The sequence below is a fragment of the Ranitomeya imitator genome, chromosome 1 (assembly GCF_032444005.1).
Source record: "Ranitomeya imitator isolate aRanImi1 chromosome 1, aRanImi1.pri, whole genome shotgun sequence".
NCBI classification, from domain to species: domain Eukaryota; kingdom Metazoa; phylum Chordata; class Amphibia; order Anura; family Dendrobatidae; genus Ranitomeya; species Ranitomeya imitator.
In genome coordinates this window covers 10315026-10338968 of record NC_091282.1, presented here as the reverse complement: position 1 = coordinate 10338968, position 23943 = coordinate 10315026, and the positions used below count along the sequence as shown (strand labels likewise).

The 23943-nt window shown below is 48.3% G+C and overlaps 1 protein-coding gene across 1 annotated transcript; it reads right to left on the bottom strand.

Moving 5' to 3' along the window:
• Nucleotides 1-436: 436 nt before the first annotated feature.
• On the bottom strand, nt 437-19752 carry LOC138657434 (zinc finger protein 271-like). The gene is made up of 9 exons (XM_069745224.1): nt 19641-19752; nt 16672-16818; nt 16190-16369; nt 14004-14127; nt 12042-12139; nt 11895-11973; nt 11691-11788; nt 11460-11577; nt 437-2187 (listed from the first exon to the last, which is right to left on the bottom strand). Exons 2-9 carry the CDS (start codon nt 16759-16761, stop codon nt 818-820), a joined length of 2157 nt encoding a protein of 718 aa, XP_069601325.1. The 5' UTR covers nt 16762-16818; nt 19641-19752; the 3' UTR covers nt 437-817.
• Nucleotides 19753-23943: the final 4191 nt, after the last annotated feature.

Here is a 23943-nt window from a genome sequence, read left to right as displayed (position 1 = left end):
AACATACCCCTAACCCTAATCCTAACAGTAACCCTAACCACACGTCTAACCCAGACACACCCCTAACCCTAATCCCAACCCTATTCCCAACCGTATATGTAATCCAAACCCTAACTTTAGCCCCAACCCTAACCCTAGCCCTAACCCTAATGGAAGAATGGAAATAAATACATTTTTTAAATTTTTTAATTTTTCCCTAACTAAGGGGGTGATGAAGGGGTATTTGATTTACTTTTATAGCGGGTTTTTCAGCGGATTTTTATGATTGGCAGCCATCTCACACTAAAAGACGCTTTTTATTGCAAAAAATATTTTTGCGTTACCACATTTTGAGAGCTATAATTTTTCCATATTTTGGTCCACAGAGTCATGTGAGGTCTTGTTTTTTGCGGGACGAGTTGACGTTTTTATTGGTAACATTTTTGGACACGTGACAGTTTTTGATCGCTTTTTATTCTGATTTTTGTGAGGCAGAATGACCAAAAACCAGCTATTCATGAGAATTAAAATCTAAAAAAACAGACATTTTATTCAGCTCCGCAGCCAGTATTCCATGATGTGACCAGTTTAACATGCTGAAGCTGGTGTAAGGTCCCCTTTAAACAACCAGATAATTTTATTTTTTTCGTTTTTAATTTCTTTTTTTTGTCAACAAATTTGTTTTGGATTCAATTTGCCCATAAAAGCTGATTTGGACCCAAATTGAATCAGCAAAATATTAAAATGTTTCAATGCTTTTAAAAGCCCTGAAAATACATGTATGACACTCTCAGGTCTTCCACAGTTTATTAAAATGTACTAAAAACAGTGAACATAACTACAGTTTCATTCCTTCATGAGTTCTCTTATGTAGAACAAGATTATATTTTTGTATAAAACGTCTCTCACACAGTGGACATGAATACGGCTTCTCTCCAGTGTGAATTTTCTCATGTATAGCAAGCTTTGATTTACATGTAAAAGAGTTCCCACATTTGGAACATGAATACGGTTTTCCTTTTGTGTGAATTCTCTGATGGTTAAGAAGCTGTGATTTATGTGAAAAGCACCTTCCACATGGTAAACATGAAAACAGTTTCTCCCCGGTGTGAGTAGTTTGATGTTTAACAAAACGAGATTTTTTTGTAAAACCTTTCCCACATTCTGAACATGAATACGGCTTCTCTCCAGTGTGAATTGTCTGATGAAGAACAAAACTTCCTTTTTGTATAAAACATTTCCCACATTCTGAACATGAATACGGCTTCTCTCCAGTGTGAATTCTCTCATGCATAGCAAGGCTTGATTTATATAAAAAAGATTTTCCACATTCTGAACATGAATGCAACTTCTCTCCAGTGTGAATTCTCTGATGTGTAGCAAGACTTGATTTATGCATAAAAGATTTTGCACATTCTGAACATGAATATTTCTTTCCTATGTGACTTCTCTCATGTGTCACAAGACTTGATTTATCTGTAAAGCATTTCTCACAGTGTGAACATGAATACGGCTTCTCTGCAGTGTGAATTCTCTGATGTGTAGCAAGACGTGATTTATGCATAAAAGATTTTGCACATTCTGAACATGAATATTTCTTTCCTATGTGACTTCTCTCGTGTGTCACAAGACTTGATTTATCTGTAAAGCATTTCTCACACTGTGAACATGAATACGGCTTCTCTCCTGTGTGAATTCTATGATGTTTAATAAGATGTGATTTATTTCCAAAACGTTCCCCACATTCTGAACATGAATAAGGCTTATCTCCTGTATGAATTCTCTGATGTCTATTAAGACTCCCTTTATCTGTGTAAGATTTGCCACATTCTGAACATGAAAATGGCTTTTCTCCTGTGTGACTTCTCTCATGTATAACAAATTTTGATTTCTTTGTAAAGCATTTCCCACATTCTGAACAGGAGTATGGCTTCTCTCCTGTGCGCTTTCTTTGTGTTAAAACATCTGAGCTTCTAGTAAGTTGCTTGTCACACTGAAATCTTGTATCCACTTTGGCTCCTGGAATTGTGGTAACAATGTGAGTTTGCTCAGGAGAGGGTTCCTCATGATTAGGAGGATTATAAGAAAGTGAAGTGCTGGGAAGTCCAGGAGGTCCATGAAGGGTAAAGAGGTTTTCTCCATTAGAGTGCTTCCTGATATCTTCTTTTTTACAATTTAGTAATAAACCGTTATTCTCACAAGGATTTCCTATAAGGATGAAAGATAAAATGGATGTTAATTTTTTCAACAACACAAAAAGGATTTCTATATTTATTTTATGGAGCGCACAATGAAGATCACAGTCAGTGAAAAGACCAGTAATAAGGAAGACAACTACATGCCATAACTAACACAACCACGGGTAAAATGAATAACACTTATAAACTGGTGACATTGGCATAAGTCAGAGGTGGCAGAGATTAGACAGCAAATAGAAAGACACTTCTTAAAGGGAACCTGTAATCAAGATTTACCTCCTTAATATACCACCAGCGCCATTTCTCTCTCAAGCTTCATATCATGCCCTTAGTGTAGAAAAGAGTCCACACAATTTAAAATTAATATTTTATTACCATATAATAATAATCTTTATTTTTATATAGCGCTAACATATTCCACAGCGCTTTACGGTTTGCACACATTATGATCGCCGTCCCTGATGGGGCTCACAATCTAAGTTCCCTATCAGTATGTCTTTGGAGTGTGGGAGGAAACCGGAGAACCCGGAGGAAAGCCACGCAAACACGGGGAGAACATACAAACTCCTTGCAGATGTTGTCCTTGGTGGGATTTGAACCTAGGACTCCAGCGCTGCAAGGCTACAGTGCCAACCACCGAGCCACCGTACTGCCCTATAGTCAATCTTATTTACAGTCACAAAGGTGGCTCTACATCCAGGAGCAGTCGAGCTCCAGCCACCGTAATAATTTACTCAGTATACCTAAGGGCATGATAGGAAACGTTAGAAGACAGAAATAGCTCTGGAGATACATTAAGGGGGTAAATCCTAATTAAATGTGCACTTTAAAGAGTACCGGTCACCTGCTGGAAAAGAAAAAATTACCGTAAGTTAAATACCTTGTAAAAGTCCCTGAGCTCTGATGATTCTGTGTTTATCTTATTCTGTCTCAGAATTCTCAATTCCTGGATAAAAATCTCCAAAAATTAAGTTAAAAGCCTTGTAAAAAGCCCTCTGCTTCCTTGATTCTTCTTGATTGTCTGTTGTGCTCTGTGTCGCTCAATTGCTGAGATATTCACATTTGTTCCTCCTGGAGCGCACTATGTGAAATCTCTGGTCGTCTCTGGTGAGATGCACTTTCTCCAGCCTGTCCAGATGCTGATAATCACAGCTTGGCAGCCTCAGATGGCTAGATCAGATGCCGAGCTTTGATTAGCAGCAGCGGAAGAATCAGGAGAGTACAGGGCTAGGCACAAGGTATTTAACTCAATTTCTGTAGATTTTACCCAGCAATTGAGAATTCTGAGACAAAATAAGAAATGCGAAGATTTCTTTGGTGACACATGCTATAAAGTTTCCTATTTTCATGTCTTCTATTCAAACAATTCATGAACTGTATCACACTTATTATTATGTAATAAGACTGATCAAAAAGTTGTGTATACCATATGGTACCAATGAGAAATACTTGTACCATGTAACAATATATGTTTGGGAACACAAAAATATTTGAATTTTTTTTTTTTTATTTACTGTAGAAAAGTCATAAAAGAAAAACTAATCTAAATATATTTGGTATTGGCCTCAATTTATTGTATTGCCCACAGTTACACTGACCCTCCACCCCGGGACTGAACAAACACTACACATTTCCCTTTTACAGTCCTCTATGGTGTCCTGTGCTCCCGGCTGCCCCCTCAGCTCAGATCAGTGGTCCCTCTCCGCTTCCAGGATGGCCAGTGCAGTAATAAGTCTACCCCACCCTCCCTGCCTTTCCTGTGAAGTGACCTATGGGGCAGTGCCACATCCTATTAGGCTCCCGCAGTCTGCGGGGCGTCACCAGTTACGTGTCTATTCTGCACCTGGTTTCATTGCTTCTGTTTGTGTTTGACATTTCGTCACGCCATTCCAGACTGGCCTGTGGCACAGTGGGTCCACACCCACTAGTGTTACACCCCTTTAAGAGGTTAATATGATGCAATTTGTTTATAAAGCATTTCCCATGTTGTGAACATGAATTTGGCTTCTCTCCTGTGTGAATGTTTTTATGCCTTGTAAGATTGATTTATGTGAAGAGCCCCTTCCATATTCTGAACAGGAGTACGGCTTCTCTCTGGTGTGACTTCTTTCATGTACAACTAGAGTTGATTTTTTTGAAAAACATTCCCCCCATTATAGGCCTTACAGATACATTTTTAAATTATTTTTTCTTAGTTTTCCATCCTCACATTTCCAGACTAATAATGTTATTTTTCACTAAGCTGTGCAGTTCTTCTGCTATTCAACCTATAAATGCAAGAAAATACTGACAACTGGGTGTTACCATTCCCTTTATCAAAAGGGCGTTCCCCTACATTGTCCAATCAGTGCTGAGTGTCAAAAAGTGTGGGGACGCATGCATGGAGAATGGTAACACCCTGTTATGTTATTCAGAAATCTAGGAGCATCCACAGTGGATCTGAGCAGGAGTTTTTCTTTGGTAACAATTCTTGTCAGAAAATAATTTCATCCTACTTTTTTGAAAAAACAAAAACAAAACGTGAGGAGCCACATGTTATATACCAGAGTGCAACAGGGATGGATGTTATACACTGGGAGGCAATGGGGCAGGATGTTATACACCAGGGGACAAAACGGCTCAATGTTATATACCAAGGTGCAACAGGGCTGGATGTTATATACCGGGGGTGCAACAGGGCTAGATGTTATACACTGGGGGGGCAACGGGGCAGGATGTTATACACCAGGGGGCAAAAGGGCTGAATGTTATATACAAGGGGGCAAAAGGGCTGGATGTTATACACCAAGGTGCAACAGGGCTGGATGTTATACACTGGGGGGCAACGGGGCAGGATGTTATACACCAGGGGGCAAAAGGGCTGAATGTTATATACAAGGGGGCAAAAGGGCTGGATGTTATACACCAAGGTGCAACAGGGCTGGATGTTATACACTGGGGGGCAACGGGGCAGGATGTTATACACCAGGGGGCAAAAGGGCTGAATGTTATATACAAGGGGGCAAAAGGGCTGGATGTTATACACCAAGGTGCAACAGGGCTGGATGCTATACACTGGGAGGCAACGGGGCAGGATGTTTTACACCAGGGGGCAAAAGCACTGAATGTTATACACCAAGGTGCAACAGGGCTGGATGTTATATACCGTGGTGCAACAGGACTGGATGTTATACACTGGGGGCCAATAGGGCTGGATGTTATACACGGGGGAAAAATAAGGCCTGAAAGAGAATCCAGAATGCAATGATTAATGCGGGTAGCCCAACACCATAAATGACATGCTGACTAGTGATATAATACATGTATGTTAAGGGGCGCCTGCTCTGGGCAATATCTTGTCTCCATGTTTATACGTTATTTGAACTAGGTCTCAAAAACCAACATGATTGTCAGATAACGGGAACTCTAAATGTGGCCATTGCAGCTGTTTGTAGATAAAAGCTCGTAATCCCTTATGATAAAGCAATTCTCCACCCCGGCACAGAGGAGGGACTAAACATTTGTCATGTACTGTTGTAGGGAGGAGAGCCAAGCTAACGGTCTCTCTTGCGTGTCTGGGCTGGAACTGTCGGGGCTGTCACCATCGTTTCAGGGGAAAAAGGTTTCTGACCGGAGCAGTTCAGGACACCTGACTGATGGGGGTGGGTCCGACATAAATGGCAGTCTGAGCGGGAAGACGGGACACTTGGCGGACAACGAGCTTGTGAGCAGGGGGTGACAGTCCCGGTGGGGAGGTCCAGAGCGTGGGGTGTCTGTAAACGCCATTGCTGAACCCCAATAGGTGGAAGAAATGAGGAGAGAACTTGTGAGAGTGTGAAAGTAGAGCTGGCTGACATAAGGAAGAAAACAGAGGCTATCAGTAATTCTTCAGAGAGCAGGGAAGGCCCGGAACCCCGCCGTGACTCCTGAGTGTTTAGTCGGCCGAGGCTCATCACTTGTTACAACTGCGGAGAGAGCGGACACGGGGGTGCACCCACCGGGGAAGAGTGACGTCTCGCTGCCCGGAGCCAGAAAAGGTGAGGAAGAGTAGTGGAAGTCCACACTGCGAGCTCTGACCTCCCGTCTTCCCCTTCCCACTGACTTCGCTGGCCTAGGCACAAACCCTGTGTAACTTGAAACTCTAGCGTGGGGTCTTGAAACTCCTCACTGCTCCTTCCCCCCTCCCGTAGGAATTTCTTTGTCTTCAAACACATGAGGTTTGCTGTGTGTGGGGGAGATATTTAAAGAATCCATACTGCGCCGCCAGTGTATGATAGGAATATGACAGATACATTTTCGGAACGTGTTTTGATTGAGCTTTGCAACGGGGCCTTTTGCTAAACCCTAGCTCCAAAAGAACAAGAGAAATGGATTTCTCCTGAACCGTGGGGAATAGCTAGAAAGCTAATTTCAATATAAGATGAGTAATGTGTGTGCCGTTATTCTGCTAGGTTCGCAAGCACATTTAGGAGTATTATAAGTTTTCGTACCAAAATGTGTACCTGGGCAGCTAGGGGAGGGTGCAGGTAAACCAGCCCCTGCCAGTCAGCCCAGCCTTCATTTTTGCCTGGGACCTTACTGCACCAAGACCCCCTGATGAATTGGGATATCTGGCTCCTCCCACCAGCATGGTTAGCTAGGATAATCTAAGCAACATGTCAGTGTTCATCTTCTTTAATCCGTGTTTTTTTTAATAATTGCACATACCCCAATTGTCTCATATTGTAAAATCTTTATATACCTTTTGTAAACGCTGCCTACCTTTTCGGAGTAAAATATAAAATTTATTAGTTTTGTCTTCTCCATGTTCTATGCAAATTTTCACGTGCCTGAAGTTAATTACGCTACTTAATTGGGTTGGCTTGAACCCCTCTGTTGAGAAATCTGAGCTTGTGGCAGCGAAGTGTGTTCTGGGCTAGGTTATTACAGCTGGCAGCGACGGAACGAGGTTTTATAAGCTATTGTCTGGCTGTGGCCTGAGCATTTATAATTCCCTCACTGCAGCGTGCCTGCTAGCCAGTCCACAGTGAAGCGGCCCATCCGGCGACTAATTATCCGAGGTGTAGTTCCCTGACTGACCTGAGAGTAAGGGGCACCGGAGAGCTGCAAGTTCGGAAGTGGAACTGGAAAGCGGGATATACATAAATCCCTGCAGTTTGTGACATATTGTAGCAGCAGTGGGATAACTAAAATAAGCCGCTGCGGTAAATTGATAGGTCAATAGCCTGGTTTGTGTTTTTATCACATTGTAGCAGTGGTGGGATAACTAAGATAAGCCCCCTGCACATGTGATAGCCGTGGGCTGATCAAAGGTCACCCCCTTTTCGTGACACCGGCAAATTCCCCCACAGTTATATCAGGAAGTGAAGAGCATGTTGAATCAGATGTTGCAGGCCGACATGATTAGGGAGAGCCAGAGTCCGGGGGCTGCTCCAATTGTGTTAGTACGGAAGAAAGACGGCATCTTGCATTTTTGTGTGGATTACCGAAAACCCTACGCCTGTACTGTGAGGGACTCGTACCCATTACCTCAGATTGAAGAGTCCCTGTCTGCTCTGGGGAAAGCTAGGTTCTTCTCTACACTGGACCTCGCCAGCAGCTAGTTGCAAGCCCCCACGTCTGAACAAGATCGAGCAAAGACTGCCTTCATTGGGCCTGTACGAGTTCAACCGTATGCCTTTCGGCTTAGCCAATGTAACCAGAACTTTTCAGCGTCTCATGGAGAGGTGGATTTGCACTTTGGGGGGGGATTTGAACTTTGAATCTACGCTCATCTACCTGGACGACAGTCTTTGCGGCTTCATTCGAGGAACATCTGCAATGCCTAGAACAAGTGTTGGCCCGCCTTCAGGGACACGGACTAAAAGTGAAGCCCCAGAAGTGCCATTTGTTTAGTATGCAAATTGAATACTTGGGCCATGTCCTTTCTCCTGAAGGGGTAGAACCCTCCAGAGAGAAGGTCACCGTGATTCAAGACTGGCCCACTCCAGACACCATGAAGGATGTGCGGGCGTTCCTGGGACTGACTGGATATTACAGGCGGTTTGCGAAGAACTTTGCTCGACGAGCAAAGCCCTTACAGGAACTGTTAAAAAAGGTACCCTCGGGTGCCAAGAACTGGAAGATCTGCTGGAAGGAGTACCAAGAAGAGGCCTTTCAAGATCTCAAAAAGGCACTCACCGAAGCCCCTATCCTGGCTTACGCGGATTTCTCCCAACCGTTCATTCTCCACACTGACGGGAGTCTGCTGGGACTTGGGACTGTGTTGTCACACATGCAGGACGGAAGAGAGAGGGTGATCGCTTATGAAAATCGTTCCCTTCACGTTTTCGAACGCAATCCAGCCAACTGCAGCTCTTTCAAGTTTGAGCTACTGGCGTTGGTGTGGGATATGACGGAGAGATTCGCAGAATATTTGTCTGGCTCCGAAGTGTTTGTGCGTAATGATAACAACCTGCTTGTGCACCTGGAGAATGCGAGACTGGGGGCCCTGGAACAGCGATCGGTAGCCAGAATGGTAAATTCCGCTATAAGATTGCCTACAGAAGGAGGGCAGAAAATACCCACGCCGATGCCCTGTCCAGGAGGAAGAGTAAAAGACCCGAGCTGGACAGAGACGAAGAGCTAGAAGATGATGAGGTCCCTAGATTTCTGGAGGTCCACCAGGATGGTGGTGGCTACGCAGGACAGATACATTCCTCAGTCCAAGACGGTATACTGGGACAGACTCGAGATGAGTGGGTTCAGCTTCAACAGGAAGATAGGGAACTGGCTTTGTTGAGACAGTGTGTGGCTTCTCAGAGACTCCCCAGCTCGACAGAAAGAGGTACTTTTAAGGATCCTACGGCAATGGGAACAACTATGGCTGAAGAACGGCTTACTATATCGGAAAACACAACTGCGGACTGAGCTGAATGTGACCTGGCAAGTCCTTGTTCCAACAACATCATTGTCTGAAATTGCTGTCGATGCACACGAGCAAGGAGCCCACTTTGGTTCAGAAAAAACCTTCCAATGGCTACAACGGTTCATCTTCCACCCCCCAGTTGAAGGCGAAAGTGGACGAGGCCTGTAGGAAGTGCCGGACATGTGAACTGGCTAAGCCACCAGAGCAGAAAGCTCCTGTACAGTCCATTGTAACCTCAGCTCCTCTCGAAATCTTGACAATGGAGTATCTGGCCATTGGCCCACCCCATCAGGGCTATGAATATTGCCTGATGATGGTGGATCACTTCACAAAATTTGCTGTGGTGACTCTGACCCGGGATCAGACTGCAGAATCCGCTGCGTACGCAGTATGTAAGAACTCCATCCAACCCTATGGGTGTCCAAAGAGAATTCACTCTGATTAGGGAGCATGTTTCTTGGGTAGAGTAACGGATGAATTGCACCATCTGTACCGGATTGACAAGTCCCGCACCACACCGTACCATCCTCAAGATAATGGTGCCTGTGAACGATTTAACCATACACTGATTCAGATACTAAGAACCTTAGAGGAAGATCGGAAGGCCCGGTGGCCAGAGTACGTTTCTGAACTGGTGTGGGTAATACAATAATCGCGTACATCGAACCACTGGATATACACCTTACTCTCTTCTGTTCGGCCGAGAAGGAAAGGGGATCACCGATTTGGCATTGGACCCAGAAGAGGACTACCCACGGACGGGGGTGTCCTCGTGGGTGCAGGAACATCGACACCGCCTGCAGACCTTAAACCGGTTGGTCCAGACCAAATTACAGGAGCTAGAACATGCAGAGAAGACCCCATCCAGAGCAACAGAGTTTTGAGTTGGAGACTGTGTCTTAGTGCGGGAGAAGCGCCCTCGAGACAAGCTGGAAAATCGTTGGGAGAATGACTCGTATCAGGTGAAGAGAAGAGTTAGTCCAGAGGGACCTGTCTATGAAGTCCAGCCTGAAGGAAAAGAAGATGCCCCCACTCGAACTCTTCACCGGAATATGCTCCGACCCTGCCTGTCTAAGAACCCTGCTCGAGCAGAAGAGCCCGAGGCTCCTGAGATTGTCCATACACCGGTAGAAGCAGAGGACGAAGAAGGGGGAGAACGATTAAACTCCGAGAGGTTGGAACCAGAGGATACAAGCTCACCCATGGATCTTCCCCCACAGGCGGATTCGGCCCCACCAGAGAGCTCCACTACTATTCCTGATCTGAGATGCGTCAAACGAACAACAGCTGGTAAGCCCCCCAATCGCTATGACCAAGAAAATTTCATCTGGCAACAATCCGCACACAAAAAGAGAAGAGAAGACGGTTACACACTCCTCTAAGAGTCTCGCCCGTGGAATGGCGAGATAAAAGAGTGGGGGAGTGTAGGGAGGGAGCCAAGCTAACGTTCTCTCTTGCGTGTCTGGGTCGGAACTGTCAGGGCTGACACCATTGTTTCAGGGGGAAGAGGTTTCTGACCAGAGCAGTTCAGGACACCTGACTGATTGGGGCGGGTCCAACATAAATAGCAGTCTGAGCGGGAAGATGGAACTCTTGGTGTGGAACGAGCTTGTGAGCAGTGAGACGGTTGACTCTCGACAGACCCAAGCCAGCTAGCTTTGCCTATATCCCTGGCTAGTAAGACTGCCGACACATTCAACCCTCAGCCCAGAGAGATATCCGCACCGGGTAGTGACCAGAATACAGTGCATACCGTGGCTCCGCTCACCACCGCAGAGGCACCGTTTAGTCCCATCCTTGCGGTGCCTGCTAAGGACTGGCCCATGGCGGTGTCCGCTGGACTGTGTGCTTCTACTGCGGTCTTGTCTACTGAACTTTCTGCTTCTTCCACTGTGCCGCCGACTATAATCTCTACCCCACCATGTGCCCATATCAGGAGGTCACGTGCCAAAGGACCCGGAGGATTCGTCATAGCAAGGAGACAGTGCATCGCCCTTCTGCGGGACCGGATCGGAGACATATCGTGCCGCCTGCGGTGCCGCCGAGGTATCTAACAGCCACCTTCCTCCAGTGCCCAAAGACTGATAAGTTAATCTGCTATTACCTGCTGCAATTGACTTTTCACTTCCGCAAGTTCTTATCTTTTACCCCCCTGCTTGTACTATTATTGTTTGATATAAAGAACCTGTTATCCCTTGCTCTGCCTTCTGTGTGTCACTACATCCTTCGCACCTGCTAGCATCCTACACTGCCGGACCTCTACAGGAGCAGCCGCACCATCACCGGACGCTTCTGTTGTGATGTGGACAGCGGATAAAGCTTCACTGCACCGGAGACTCCACACGATATCACATGCCGGTCATCATCATCATCACACACCGGTCAATATCACATACCTGTGGAAACATCTCCCGGAATCTCCTCCTTCCCGTCACTCACACACGGCTGATCCCCCCTCGTCATCACTTCTTCTTCAGTCTCATCCTTCACTTTATTCTTAGTCGGATCTTCCTCCTGATAGATCAGATGTAACAATCAGCACAATACAAGAAACCACCAAAATCTATGACCTCGATCAGAAATGTCTCCCCATATACAGATCCGGTACAGGGCTCAGCACCGTCTACCTGATGATCCTCCGGGATGTTGTGATTCTCCTCCGGACAGTCCTGGGAATACAGAGGACGGGGACATCTCTCCAGTGGATTCATTTCCACAAATCCATCTGTTGGAGAGACACAGTGATGGAACAGATTGTTCTGTGGTCACCTACTACTACGCCCATCAACTGATCATCACATGACACAGACATGACAGTCTCCACTCCTCACCCTGCTGACTGGCCCATATTGCGATCGCCTCTTGTGCTCCATGTATAATTGCAACCTTAATATCAATCAGATCTTCACCCTAAAAAGAAAAATATAAGAAGAGCTCCCTTTACGGTCAGATGTTGTGGAGGCTTCAGTGCAATCTACCTGATGATCCTCCGGGATGTTGTGATTCTCCTCCGGACAGTCCTGGGGATACAGAGGACGGGGACATCTCTCTGGTGGATTCCTCCTCCTGGATTCATCTGTGGAGACACAGACTGAATACATCACCTGCCGTGTATCTGTCTATATATGAGACACGTCTCTCAGAACCGGTAATTCTAGGTTTATGTATCAGGGACTAAGTTACATTGTTGTGGTCGTCACCACCGGTACCGAGGTCCCAGCACATTGTGGCCCCCAAGTATGAAGTGATAATCAGCGAGGCCAAAGCCTAATACTCTGCACTCGGAGGATGAGGACCCTGAGGAGAGGGACAGAGAAGACCCTCGTCAGTAAGATGGAGGAGCCGCACTAATAAACACAACTTCTCCTAGTTCCCTCCACCAGAGATGGAACTACAGAGGAGCTGGAGAAAGCTCCATATTTCTATCCAGCGCTTTCTTCTCTCCTAATTCGCTGTTATGCAGATTGGGGGAAGGACGGTTACCATATGCCAGTGATTGTTTTCTGAGAGCCTGTCACGGTTCACACCATGCTGCCAACACTATGTCACGGATCCCAACAATATGTCGGAGATCCCGGGGAGGATATCTTGATCGTCCCCACCACTCACGCCAATTTGTCACGAACCGGGGTTGTTTGGATGCCCCTGGTTCCTTCTGAAGGGGATTTATCTATATCCCACTTCCCAGTTCCGGTTTGGAACTTGCAGCTCTCTGGTGCCCCCCCTTACCCTCCGGTCAGTCAGGGTACTGCACCTAGGGTAATTAGTCGCCAGAAAGGCTGCCTGCTATGTACTGGCTATTGGGCACGCTACAGCTAGGGCGATATAACTACTCCCACACAGGTGGGAACAATAATTATCAATGTAGCTGGTCGCTGCAGAGATGCCCGATTGCACAGGACAAGGTATGCTGCCACCAGCTCCGATTAACGGGTCCGAAGCCAACCCAAATCAGTAGCGTAATTCACCTCAGAAGACACACAGTTCGTTTATAGAGCAGAGAGAGACAAGCTAGCAAATTAGATATATTTTACTCCAAAAAAGGTAGGCAGTGTTTACAAAGTATTAAAAAGATATTATAAAGAAGACAAGATCAGGTGTACATTACAATTACAAATAAAAGAAGGATTAAGATTGAAGAAACATAGCGTTCAGATCTCTTCATCTCCCGTTTGCCCATGTCCTCAGGAGTTACATCAAGATGCATGTCACATCTATAGAGCAGCTGGACCCCGACAGAAAGACACTGCAAGAATCCTGTCTCACTAAGTTATTCTAGCCCAAAACCCAGGCACTCCCCCTGTGATGACATCACTTAGAGGCTGACACCTCCCCTTTACTTATACTTAACCCCTTATCCCCCAAGGGTGGTTTGCATGTTAATGTCCGGGCCAATTTTTACAATTCTGACCACTGTCCCTTTATGAGGTTATAACTCTGGAACGCTTCAACAGATCCTGATATTTCTGACATTGTTTTCTCGTGACATATTGTACTTCATGTTAGTGGTAAAATGTATTTGATATTACCTGCGTTTATTTGTGAGGTGTTGCATGTGGTATCACGGCTCCCAGGACAGGAGGCCTACACCGATCCCTCACCCACCTCGTCTTACTGTGATGTTCAATTGAAAGCTGTAAATTTTGTCCCCGACCCCGATACCTCATTCCTGGCTGATTGCCGCACTGCCATGCTACAATCTGTACTGTGGGTGAATTGAGGCCACTTGGTTTCTCCCCATAATTTAATGTGTTTTGGCAGAATTTGGGGCCGTTATAAGATGCTGTGCATGAGTCTGTTTTTGCCTCCCATTGACTGTAATGGCGTTCGGTTATGTTCGGTGAATTCTGTAAATTTGGGATCGTAATCCGAACTAAACATTGGAATATTCACTCATCTCAAGTCATCACATCCACCGGAGCCAACAAGGAGCCTCTCACCTCGTGGTGTAAGAGGCCGGAGCTCCTCCATCATCACGTCCTGGTACCGATCCTGGTGTCCTTCTAGATACTCCCACTCCTCCATGGAGAGATAGACAGCGACGTCCTGACACCTTATAGGAACCTGACAACAGCCACACCGTCATCACTCAGAATCCTCCAGTGCTGTATAATGTCCCAGCAGTCACCTCTCCGCTCATCACCCAGAATCCTCCAGTGCTGTATAATGTCCCAGCAGTCACCTCTCCGCTCATCACCCAGAATCCTCCAGTGCAGTATAATGTCCCAGCAGTCACCTCTCCGCTCATCACCCAGAATCCTCCAGTGCTGTATAATGTCCCAGCAGTCACCTCTCCACTCATCACCCAGAATCCTCCAGTGCTGTATAATGTCCCAGCAGTCACCTCTCCGCTCATCACCCAGAATCCCCCAGTGCCGTATAATGTCCCAGCAGTCACCTCTCCGCTCATCACCCAGAATCCTCCAGTCCTCTATAATGTCCCAGCAGTCACCTCTCCCCTCATCACCCAGAATCCTCCAGTACTGTATAATGTCCCAGCAGACACCACTCCGCTCATCACCCAGAATCCTCCAGAGCTGTATAATCTCCCAGCAGCCACCTCTCCACTCATCACCCAGAATCCTCCAGTGCTGTATAGTGTCCCAGCAGTCACCTCTCCGCTCATCACCCAGAATCCTCCAGAGCTGTATAATGTCCCAGCAGTCACCTCTACGCTCATCACCCAGAATCCTCCAGTGCTGTATAATGTCCCAGCAGTCACCTCTCCGCTCATCACCCAGAATCCTCCAGTGCAGTATAATGTCCCAGCAGTCACCTCTCCACTCATCACCCAGAATCCTCCAGTGCTGTATAATGTCCCAGCAGTCACCTCTCCGCTCATCACCCAGAATCCTCCAGTCCTCTATAATGTCCCAGCAGTCACCTCTCCGCTCATCACCCAGAATCCTCCAGTGCTGTATAATGTCCCAGCAGTCACCTCTCCGCTCATCACCCAGAATCCTCCAGTGCTGTATAATGTCCCAGCAGTCACCTCTCCGCTCATCACCCAGAATCCTCCAGTGCTGTATAATGTCCCAGCAGTCACCTCTCCAGTCATCATCCAGAATCCTCCAGTGCTGTATAATGTCCCAGCAGTCACCTCTCCGGTCATCACCCAGAATCCTCCAGTGCTGTATAATGTCCCAGCAGTCACCTCTCCGCTCATCACCCAGAATCCTCCAGTCCTGTATAATGTCCCAGCAGTCACCTCTCCGCTCATCACCCAGAATCCTCCAGTCCTGCATAATGTCCCAGCAGTCTCCTCTCCGCTCATTACCCAGAATCCTCCAGTGCTGTATAATGTCCCAGCAGTCACCTCTCCACTCATCACCCAGAATCCTCCAGTGCTGTATAATCTCCCAGCAGTCACCTCTCCGCTCATCACCCAGAATCCTCCAGTGCTGTATAATGTCCCAGCAGTCACCTCTCCGCTCATCACCCAGAATCCTCCAGTCCTGTATAATGTCCCAGCAGTCACCTCTCCGCTCATCACCCAGAATCCTCCAGTGCTGTATAATGTCCCAGCAGTCACCTCTCCGCTCATCACCCAGAATTCTCCAGTGCTGTATAATGTCCCAGCAGTCACCTCTCCGCTCAACACCCAGAATCCTCCAGTGCTGTATAATGTCCCAGCAGTCACCTCTCCGCTCATCACCCAGAATCCTCCAGTGCTGTATAATGTCCCAGCAGTCACCTCACCGCTCATCCCCCAGAATCCTCCAGTGCTGTATAATGTCCCAGCAGTCACCTCTCCGGTCATCACCCAGAATCCTCCAGTCCTGTATAATGTCCCAGCAGTCACCTCTCCGGTCATCACCCAGAATCCTCCAGTCCTGTATAATGTCCCAGCAGTCACCTCTCCGCTCATCACCCAGAATCCTCCAGTCCTGTATAATGTCCCAGCAGTCACCTCTCCGCTCATCACCCAGAATCCTCCAGTCCTGTATAATGTCCCAGCAGTCACCTCTCCGCTCATCACCCAGAATCCTCCAGTCCTGTATAATCTCCCAGCAGTCACCTCTCCGCTCATCACCCAGAATCCTCCAGTCCTGTATAATCTCCCAGCAGTCACCTCTCCGCTCATCACCCAGAATCCTCCAGTCCTGTATAATCTCCCAGCAGTCACCTCTCCGCTCAGCAGCTCAATCATCTTGTTGCTGAGCTCCAGGATCTTCTTGTTCCTCTCATGTAGCAGGGAGGGCGGGGGAGGCTCTGTGATGGGGCCCGGGCTCCGCCCTCCTGACTCCTGGAGATGGATGATGGGAGTCACACCGTCCCCCGGTGTCTTCCTCACTATTGTGTAATCCTGTGTATGGAGAGAGACACTTAGGGAGAAGATTCCTTCCCGACTCCAGATCTGACAATCAGTAGAAATCCCGGGATCAATAACCGTCTCCAGTAATCTGGGGCCATAACCGGGAATATTATTCCCCCCCGGACAGACATCCCGGCCCCTCTACTGCTCTTATAGGGAATCCCCATGACAACTCCTCCGGGCAGAGAGCTCCACACAATCACTGCTCTTACAGTAAAGAATCCTTCTCTCTATTCTGGATGTCGGACTTGTCACAGAACACAATAAAGCTGATAGAAATGTAGAGGAGTTACCTCTCCGCTCAGCAGGGAGACGATCTCCAGGGCGAAGTGGAATAATCTTCTGGTGGTCTCATCCCTGTCCTCGTCCATCCTCGGGGTCATTCAGGAGGAGGAGGGATGAGCACTGGATCAGCTGGAGGGATCTCGTCCTGCCGGCGTCTTCATGATGAAGGAGAAGATGGAAATCACCGGGGACGACAGAACGACAATCACTAAATTCTGCCAAATATCAACATTTATCAGGAGGAATCTGGAGGAAAAGCCACAAAACTCCACCGCGGCCTCCTCCGCCGATCTGACCGCTCATTATCAGCCTCGTAGGAGGAGGACGGTCACCATGGTAACTACACCACCAGGAGAGGACGGTCACCATGGTAACTACACCTCCAGCGGAGGACGGTCACCATGGTAACTACACCGCCAGCAGAGGTCGGTCATCGTGGTAACTACATTGCCAGGACGGTCACCGTGGTAACTACACCGCCAGTAGGACGGTCACCATGGTAACTACACCACCAGCAGAGGACGGTTACTGTAGTAGCTACACTCCCAGCAGAGGACGGTCACCGTGGTAACTACACTCCCAGCAGAGGTCGGTCACCGTGGTAACTACACTCCCAGCAGAGGACGGTCACCGTGGTAACTACACTCCCAGCGGGGGTCGTGAGATGAGGAGCAGACGCTGCACATGGGACGCACTAAAAAGAATGGACATAATAATGTAGAGCTGCACAGATGTGGAGGTGTTATAGATTCTCAGGCATCTTGGATATGAAATGAACATTAGTAAACATTAGTAAAACTAATCCCAAACTGTTCTTCAACTATATCAATAGTAAAAGAATAAAAACTGAAAATGTAGGCCCCTTAAAAAATAGTGAGGAAAGAATGGTTGTAGATGACGAGGAAAAAGCTAACATATTAAACACCTTCTTCTCCACGGTATTCACGGTGGAAAATGAAATGCTAGGTGAAATCCCAAGAAACAATGAAAACCCTATATTAAGGGTCACCAATCTAACCCAAGAAGAGGTGCGAAACCGGCTAAATAAGATTAAAATAGATAAATCTCCGGGTCCGGATGGCATACACCCACGAGTACTAAGAGAACTAAGTAATGTAATAGATAAACCATTATTTCTTATTTTTAGTGACTCTATAGCGACAGGGTCTGTTCCGCAGGACTGGCGCATAGCAAATGTGGTGCCAATATTCAAAAAGGGCTCTAAAAGTGAACCTGGAAATTATAGGCCAGTAAGTCTAACCTCTATTGTTGGTAAAATATTTGAAGGGTTTCTGAGGGATGTTATTCTGGATTATCTCAATGAGAATAACTGTTTAACTCCATATCAGCATGGGTTTATGAGAAATCGCTCCTGTCAAACCAATCTAATCAGTTTTTATGAAGAGGTAAGCTATAGACTGGACCACGGTGAGTCATTGGACGTGGTATATCTCGATTTTTCCAAAGCGTTTGATACCGTGCCGCACAAGAGGTTGGTACACAAAATGAGAATGCTTGGTCTGGGGGAAAATGTGTGTAAATGGGTTAGTAACTGGCTTAGTGATAGAAAGCAGAGGGTGGTTATAAATGGTATAGTCTCTAACTGGGTCGCTGTGACCAGTGGGGTACCGCAGGGGTCAGTATTGGGACCTGTTCTCTTCAACATATTCATTAATGATCTGGTAGAAGGTTTACACAGTAAAATATCGATATTTGCAGATGATACAAAACTATGTAAAGCAGTTAATACAAGAGAAGATAGTATTCTGCTACAGATGGATCTGGATAAGTTGGAAACTTGGGCTGAAAGGTGGCAGATGAGGTTTAACAATGATAAATGTAAGGTTATACACATGGGAAGAGGGAATCAATATCACCATTACACACTGAACGGGAAACCACTGGGTAAATCTGACAGGGAGAAGGACTTGGGGATCCTAGTTAATGATAAACTTACCTGGAGCAGCCAGTGCCAGGCAGCAGCTGCCAAGGCAAACAGGATCATGGGGTGCATTAAAAGAGGTCTGGATACACATGATGAGAGCATTATACTGCCTCTGTACAAATCCCTAGTTAGACCGCACATGGAGTACTGTGTCCAGTTTTGGGCACCGGTGCTCAGGAAGGATATAATGGAACTAGAGAGAGTACAAAGGAGGGCAACAAAATTAATAAAGGGGATGGGAGAACTACAATACCCAGATAGATTAGCGAAATTAGGATTATTTAGTCTAGAAAAAAGACGACTGAGGGGCGATCTAATAACCATGTATAAGTATATAAGGGGACAATACAAATATCTCGCTGAGGATCTGTTTATACCAAGGAAGGTGACGGGCACAAGGGGGCATTCTTTGCGTCTGGAGGAGAGAAGGTTTTTCCACCAACATAGAAGAGGATTCTTTACTGTTAGGGCAGTGAGAATCTGGAATTGCTTGCCTGAGGAGGTGGTGATGGCGAACTCAGTCGAGGGGTTCAAGAGAGGCCTGGATGTCTTCCTGGAGCAGAGCAATATTGTATCATACAATTATTAGGTTCTGTAGAAGGACGTAGATCTGGGTATTTATTATGATGGAATATAGGCTGAACTGGATGGACAAATGTCTTTTTCGGCCTTACTAACTATGTTACTATGTTACTATGTTACTATATTAAATATATGTAGATAATTAGGAAATGAGCAGAGATCCCAGATAATCCGGTGTATATTATATTATATAGCTGAGAAGGAACATGGAATATAGAGGATCTGGGATCTGTGGTCATTTCCTCTATTATCTCCACATAATTCATGTTCATTTCATATCCAAGATGCCTGAGAATCTACAGCACGTCTCCACATCTGTGCAGCTCTACATCCCCCACACAACAGTGAGGAGCCGCAGTCACAGGGAGCAGGAGCCTCCACAGGAACAGCTCTGATCTCACCCCACACTCTCCTCTCACAGATTTACCACAAATCCTCCTGTAATCTCACCGGAATGGCGGGAAATCTGCTGCTGGCTGACACCAGAGAACACGAGCTGCACACAACCAGGATGGAGCTGCTGCACTGAGAGCGGAAGGACCTGTGGTGACGTCACCGTCATGTGATCAGGGGGCGGGGCTCAGGAGAGAAGTGACTGCCTATGGTGATGTAAATGTCATGTGGTCAGGAGGCAAAGCTCCAGACAGAAGTGGTGAAGGACCTGTGGTGACGTCACTGTCATGTGATTAGGGGGCGGGGCTCAGGACAGTATAGTGATGAGGTGACGGACCTGTGGTGGCTGTCAGTAGTGCGGTGTCTGGATTCTTAGGCCTCTTTCACACATCAGGTTTTCGCCATCAGACTAAATCTGGTTATTTTTTTTTTAAAAAAAAGGTCCGGCGAAAGCTGTCGCTGGATCCATTTTTTTCTCATAGACTTGCATTAGCGCTGGATGGCCTCATGTTTCGTCCGTCTTTCGCCGGATCCGGCAAAAATTGGTTTTCCGGCATCTGGAAAAAAACGTACAAAGTTACATTTTTTTGTCTGTGGTGAAAAACCGGACAGCTCCGGATTCGACGCTTCCAGCTTTTTACTACAATGGAAGCCTATGGGCGTCGGATTCCGTTTTTTTTTACTGAGCATGCTCTGATACAATTAGCCAGCCCCCAATTTGGAAACAGATATAAAGCCAGACAAGTAGGCCCTCACTCATCCATCTGCAGCCAGCAAGACGATAGCGAACACCTGCCTCAAGAGCTGAACCTGCCACCAGAACCAGAGCTGAACCTGCCACCAGAGCCAGAGCTGAACCTTCCACCAGAACCAGAGCTGAACCTGCCACCAGAGCCAGAGCTGAACCTGCCACCAGAGCTGAACCTGCCACCAGAGCCAGAGCTGAACCTGCCACCAGAACCAGAGCTGAACCTGCCACCAGAGCCAGAGCTGAACCTTCCACCAGAACCAGAGCTGAACCTGCCACCAGAGCCAGAGCTGAACCTGCCACCAGAGCCAGAGCTGAACCTGCCACCAGAGCTGAACCTGCCACCAGAGCCAGAGCTGAACCTGCCACCAGAGCCAGAGCTGAACCTGCCACCAGAGCTGAACCTGCCACCAGAGCCAGAGCTGAACCTGCCACCAGAGCCAGAGCTGAACCTGCCACCGGAACCAGAGCTGAACCTGCCACCGGAGCCAGAGCTGAACCTGCCACCAGAGCCAGAGCTGAACCTGCCATCAGAGCCAGAGCTGAACCTGCCATCAGAGCCAGAGCTGAACCCGCCTTCAGAGCCAGAGCTGAACCCGCCACCAGAGCCAGAGCTGAACCCGCCACCAGAGCCAGAGCTGAACCCGCCACCAGAGCCAGAGCTGAACCCGCCACCAGAGCCAGAGCTGAACCTGCCGCCAGAGCTGAACCGGCCACCGGAGCCAGAGCTGAACCTGCCACCAGAGCCAGAGCTGAACCTACCACCAGAGCCAGAGCTGAACCTGCCACCAGAGCCAGAGCTGAACCTGCCGCCAGAGCTGAACCTGCCACCAGAACCAGAGCTGAACCTGCCACTGGAGCCAGAGCTGAACCTGCCACTGGAGCCAGAGCTGAACCTGCCATCAGAGCCAGAGCTGAACCTGCCATCAGAGCCAGAGCTGAACCCGCCATCAGAGCCAGAGCTGAACCTGCCACCAGAGCCAGAGCTGAACCCGCCACCAGAGCCAGAGCTGAACCCGCCACCAGAGCCAGAGCTGAACCTTCCACCAGAGCCAGAGCTGAACCTGCCACCAGAGCCAGAGCTGAACCTGCCTCCAGAGCCAGAGCTGAACCTACCACCAGAGCCAGAGCTGAACCTACCACCAGAGCCAGAGCTGAACCTGCCACCAGAACCAGAGCTGAACCTGCCACCGGAGCCAGAGCTGAACCTACCACCAGAGCCAGAGCTGAACCTACCACCAGAGCCAGAGCTGAACCTGCCACCAGAGCTGAACCTGCCACCAGAGCCAGAGCTGAACCTGCCACCAGAGCTGAACCTGCCACCGGAGCCAGAGCTGAACCTGCCACCAGAGCCAGAGCTGAACCTGCCACCAGAGCCAGAGCTGAACCTGCCACCAGAGCCAGAGCTGAACCTGCCACCAGAGCCAGAGCTGAACCTGCCACCAGAGCTGAACCTGCCACCAGAGCCAGAGCTGAACCTGCCACCAGAGCTGAACCTGCCACCGGAGCCAGAGCTGAACCTGCCACCGGAGCCAGAACTGAACCTGCCACCGGAGCCAGAGCGGAACCTGCCACCAGAGCTGAACCTGCCACCGGAGCCAGAGCTGAACCTGCCACCAGAGCCAGAGCTGAACCTGCCACCAGAGCCAGAGCTGAACCTGCCACCAGAGCCAGAGCTGAACCTGCCACCGGAGCCAGAGCGGAACCTGCCACCGGAGCCAGAGCTGGACCAGCCACCGGAGCCAGAGCTGAACCGGCCACCAGAGCCAGAGCGGATCCTGCCACCAGAGCCAGAGCTGAACCTGCCACCAGATCCAGAGCTGAACCTGCCACCAGATCCAGAGCTGAACCTGCCACCAGAGCCAGAGCTGAACCTGCCACCAGAGCTGAACCTGCCACTAGAGCCAGAGCTGAACCTGCCACCAGAGCCAGAGCTGAACCTGCCACCAGAGCCAGAGCTGAACCTGCCACCAGAGCTGAACCTGCCACCAGAGCCAGAGCTGAACCTGCCACCAGAGCCAGAGCTGAACCTGCCACCAGAGCTGAACCTGCCACCAGAGCCAGAGCTGAACCTGCCACCAGAGCTGAACCTGCCACCAGAGCCAGGCTGTGGAATATGGGGGACTGCCGCCACGCAGATCTTGGTGTTACCCGTCGGCTCTGGGAGCAAGTATGCCAACAACTTGTGGAACAACTTGGAGGACCTCGATGCTCTGGCCCAGAATCAAGCGCGTAAGTATTCACAGTTCAGTTATGTTGCTGGATGTAAAGTGTTGTATACTAACCAATTTGTGCTTTCACTTTACAGGCGAAAAAGTTGTCAAGCGGTGGCAGTCAATCCGGAATCGCTTCAAGAAGGAGTTTAACAAGGAGATGTGGGCCCCGAGTGGATCGGGAGGACGCAGGAGCAAATACAAATATGGAAGGGCCCTGTTGTTCCTCCGGTCAAAGATGGTGAGCAGAAGGTAAATCAGTGGTCCCCAACTCCAGGCCTCGAGAGCCGCCAACAGGGCAGGTTTTCAGGATTTCCTTAGTATTGCACAGGGGTTGGAATCATCACCTGTGCAGATGATCACATTACCACCGATGCAATACTAAAGAAATCCTGAAAACCTGCACTGTTGGCGGCCCTCGAAGCCTGGAGTTGGGGACCCCTGAGGTAAATATTACCCACCCCATTCAATTAAAAATGTGTAGATGTCTAACACTTTTTTTTTTTGGGGGGGGGGGGGGTTTAGCCAGAGCCAAGCAATATCAATATATTAATTACTTTTTTTTCTTTTTTCTACAGCACCGTCTGCAGCGCTCAGGAGCCAGCAGACTTGAACCCTTCTGGAGCGATCCCTCAGGAGACTGCCACCGAGGGACACTTCGACCGACCCGACCCCGACCCCCCATCTTCCCAGCCTTCCTTCACATCTAATCCCTCGGTCCCATCCACCAGCGCTGGAGCATCGTGGCCGACTGCGTTACATGAATCTGCTGGTGAGGATATAGCTTTTCCTTTACCCCACCTTTCTAATGCTGCCACCTCTGCAACACCTGTGGGTTCTGGGCGGCAGCGCCAGAGGGGTCAGGTACCTAGCTATGCGCCTGAGTTCTTGCATCTAAATGCAGCCTTCCAGAACTGTCTCAAACTGTTGTCTGAGCAAATGACTGCAGGATTTATTTTGCTCAGCAACAGTATTCTTGAGTTGCATACACGTCAGGATAGGATGCATTCAGATGCAAGTAAATCTCCAAACTACACCTTTTTCCAGTCAGTACTCGAGCACATGGACAAGCTATCTCCTGACCAGCAGATGCAAGTAATGCAATCGTGCCAGTCTGCTCTAGTCTGCATGTTACCTCCCAAGCCCCTCCACCCGCCCCGTTAGTTCCTCCACCACTTGCCCCCCCTCCAGCCACTGCCCCTCCTCTGTTGTGAATTTTGTGATCAAGCTCCCTCCTGTGGTCACGAGTGGTACTGCGGCTTCTGAGTTTCCTTCCTCAGGTGATGAGGTTAAGTCGTTAGGTGCTGCTCTATTTAACTCCACCTAGTGCTTTGATCCTGGCCTCCAGTCAATGTTCTAGTATTGGTCTTGCTTCCTCCTGGATCGTTCCTGTGGCCTG

Coding starts and splice junctions, on each gene's coding strand:
- LOC138657434 (XM_069745224.1), bottom strand. CDS start 16,761: ATGACCCCGAGGATGGACGAGGACAGGGATGAGACCACCAGAAGATTA. Junction 14,128..16,189: donor TTGAGCTGCTGAGCGGAGAG/GTGACTGCTGGG, acceptor GGCTGTTGTCAG/GTTCCTATAAGGTGTCAGGA. Junction 12,140..14,003: donor CCGGCCTCTTACACCACGAG/GTGAGAGGCTCC, acceptor GTGTCTCCACAG/ATGAATCCAGGAGGAGGAAT.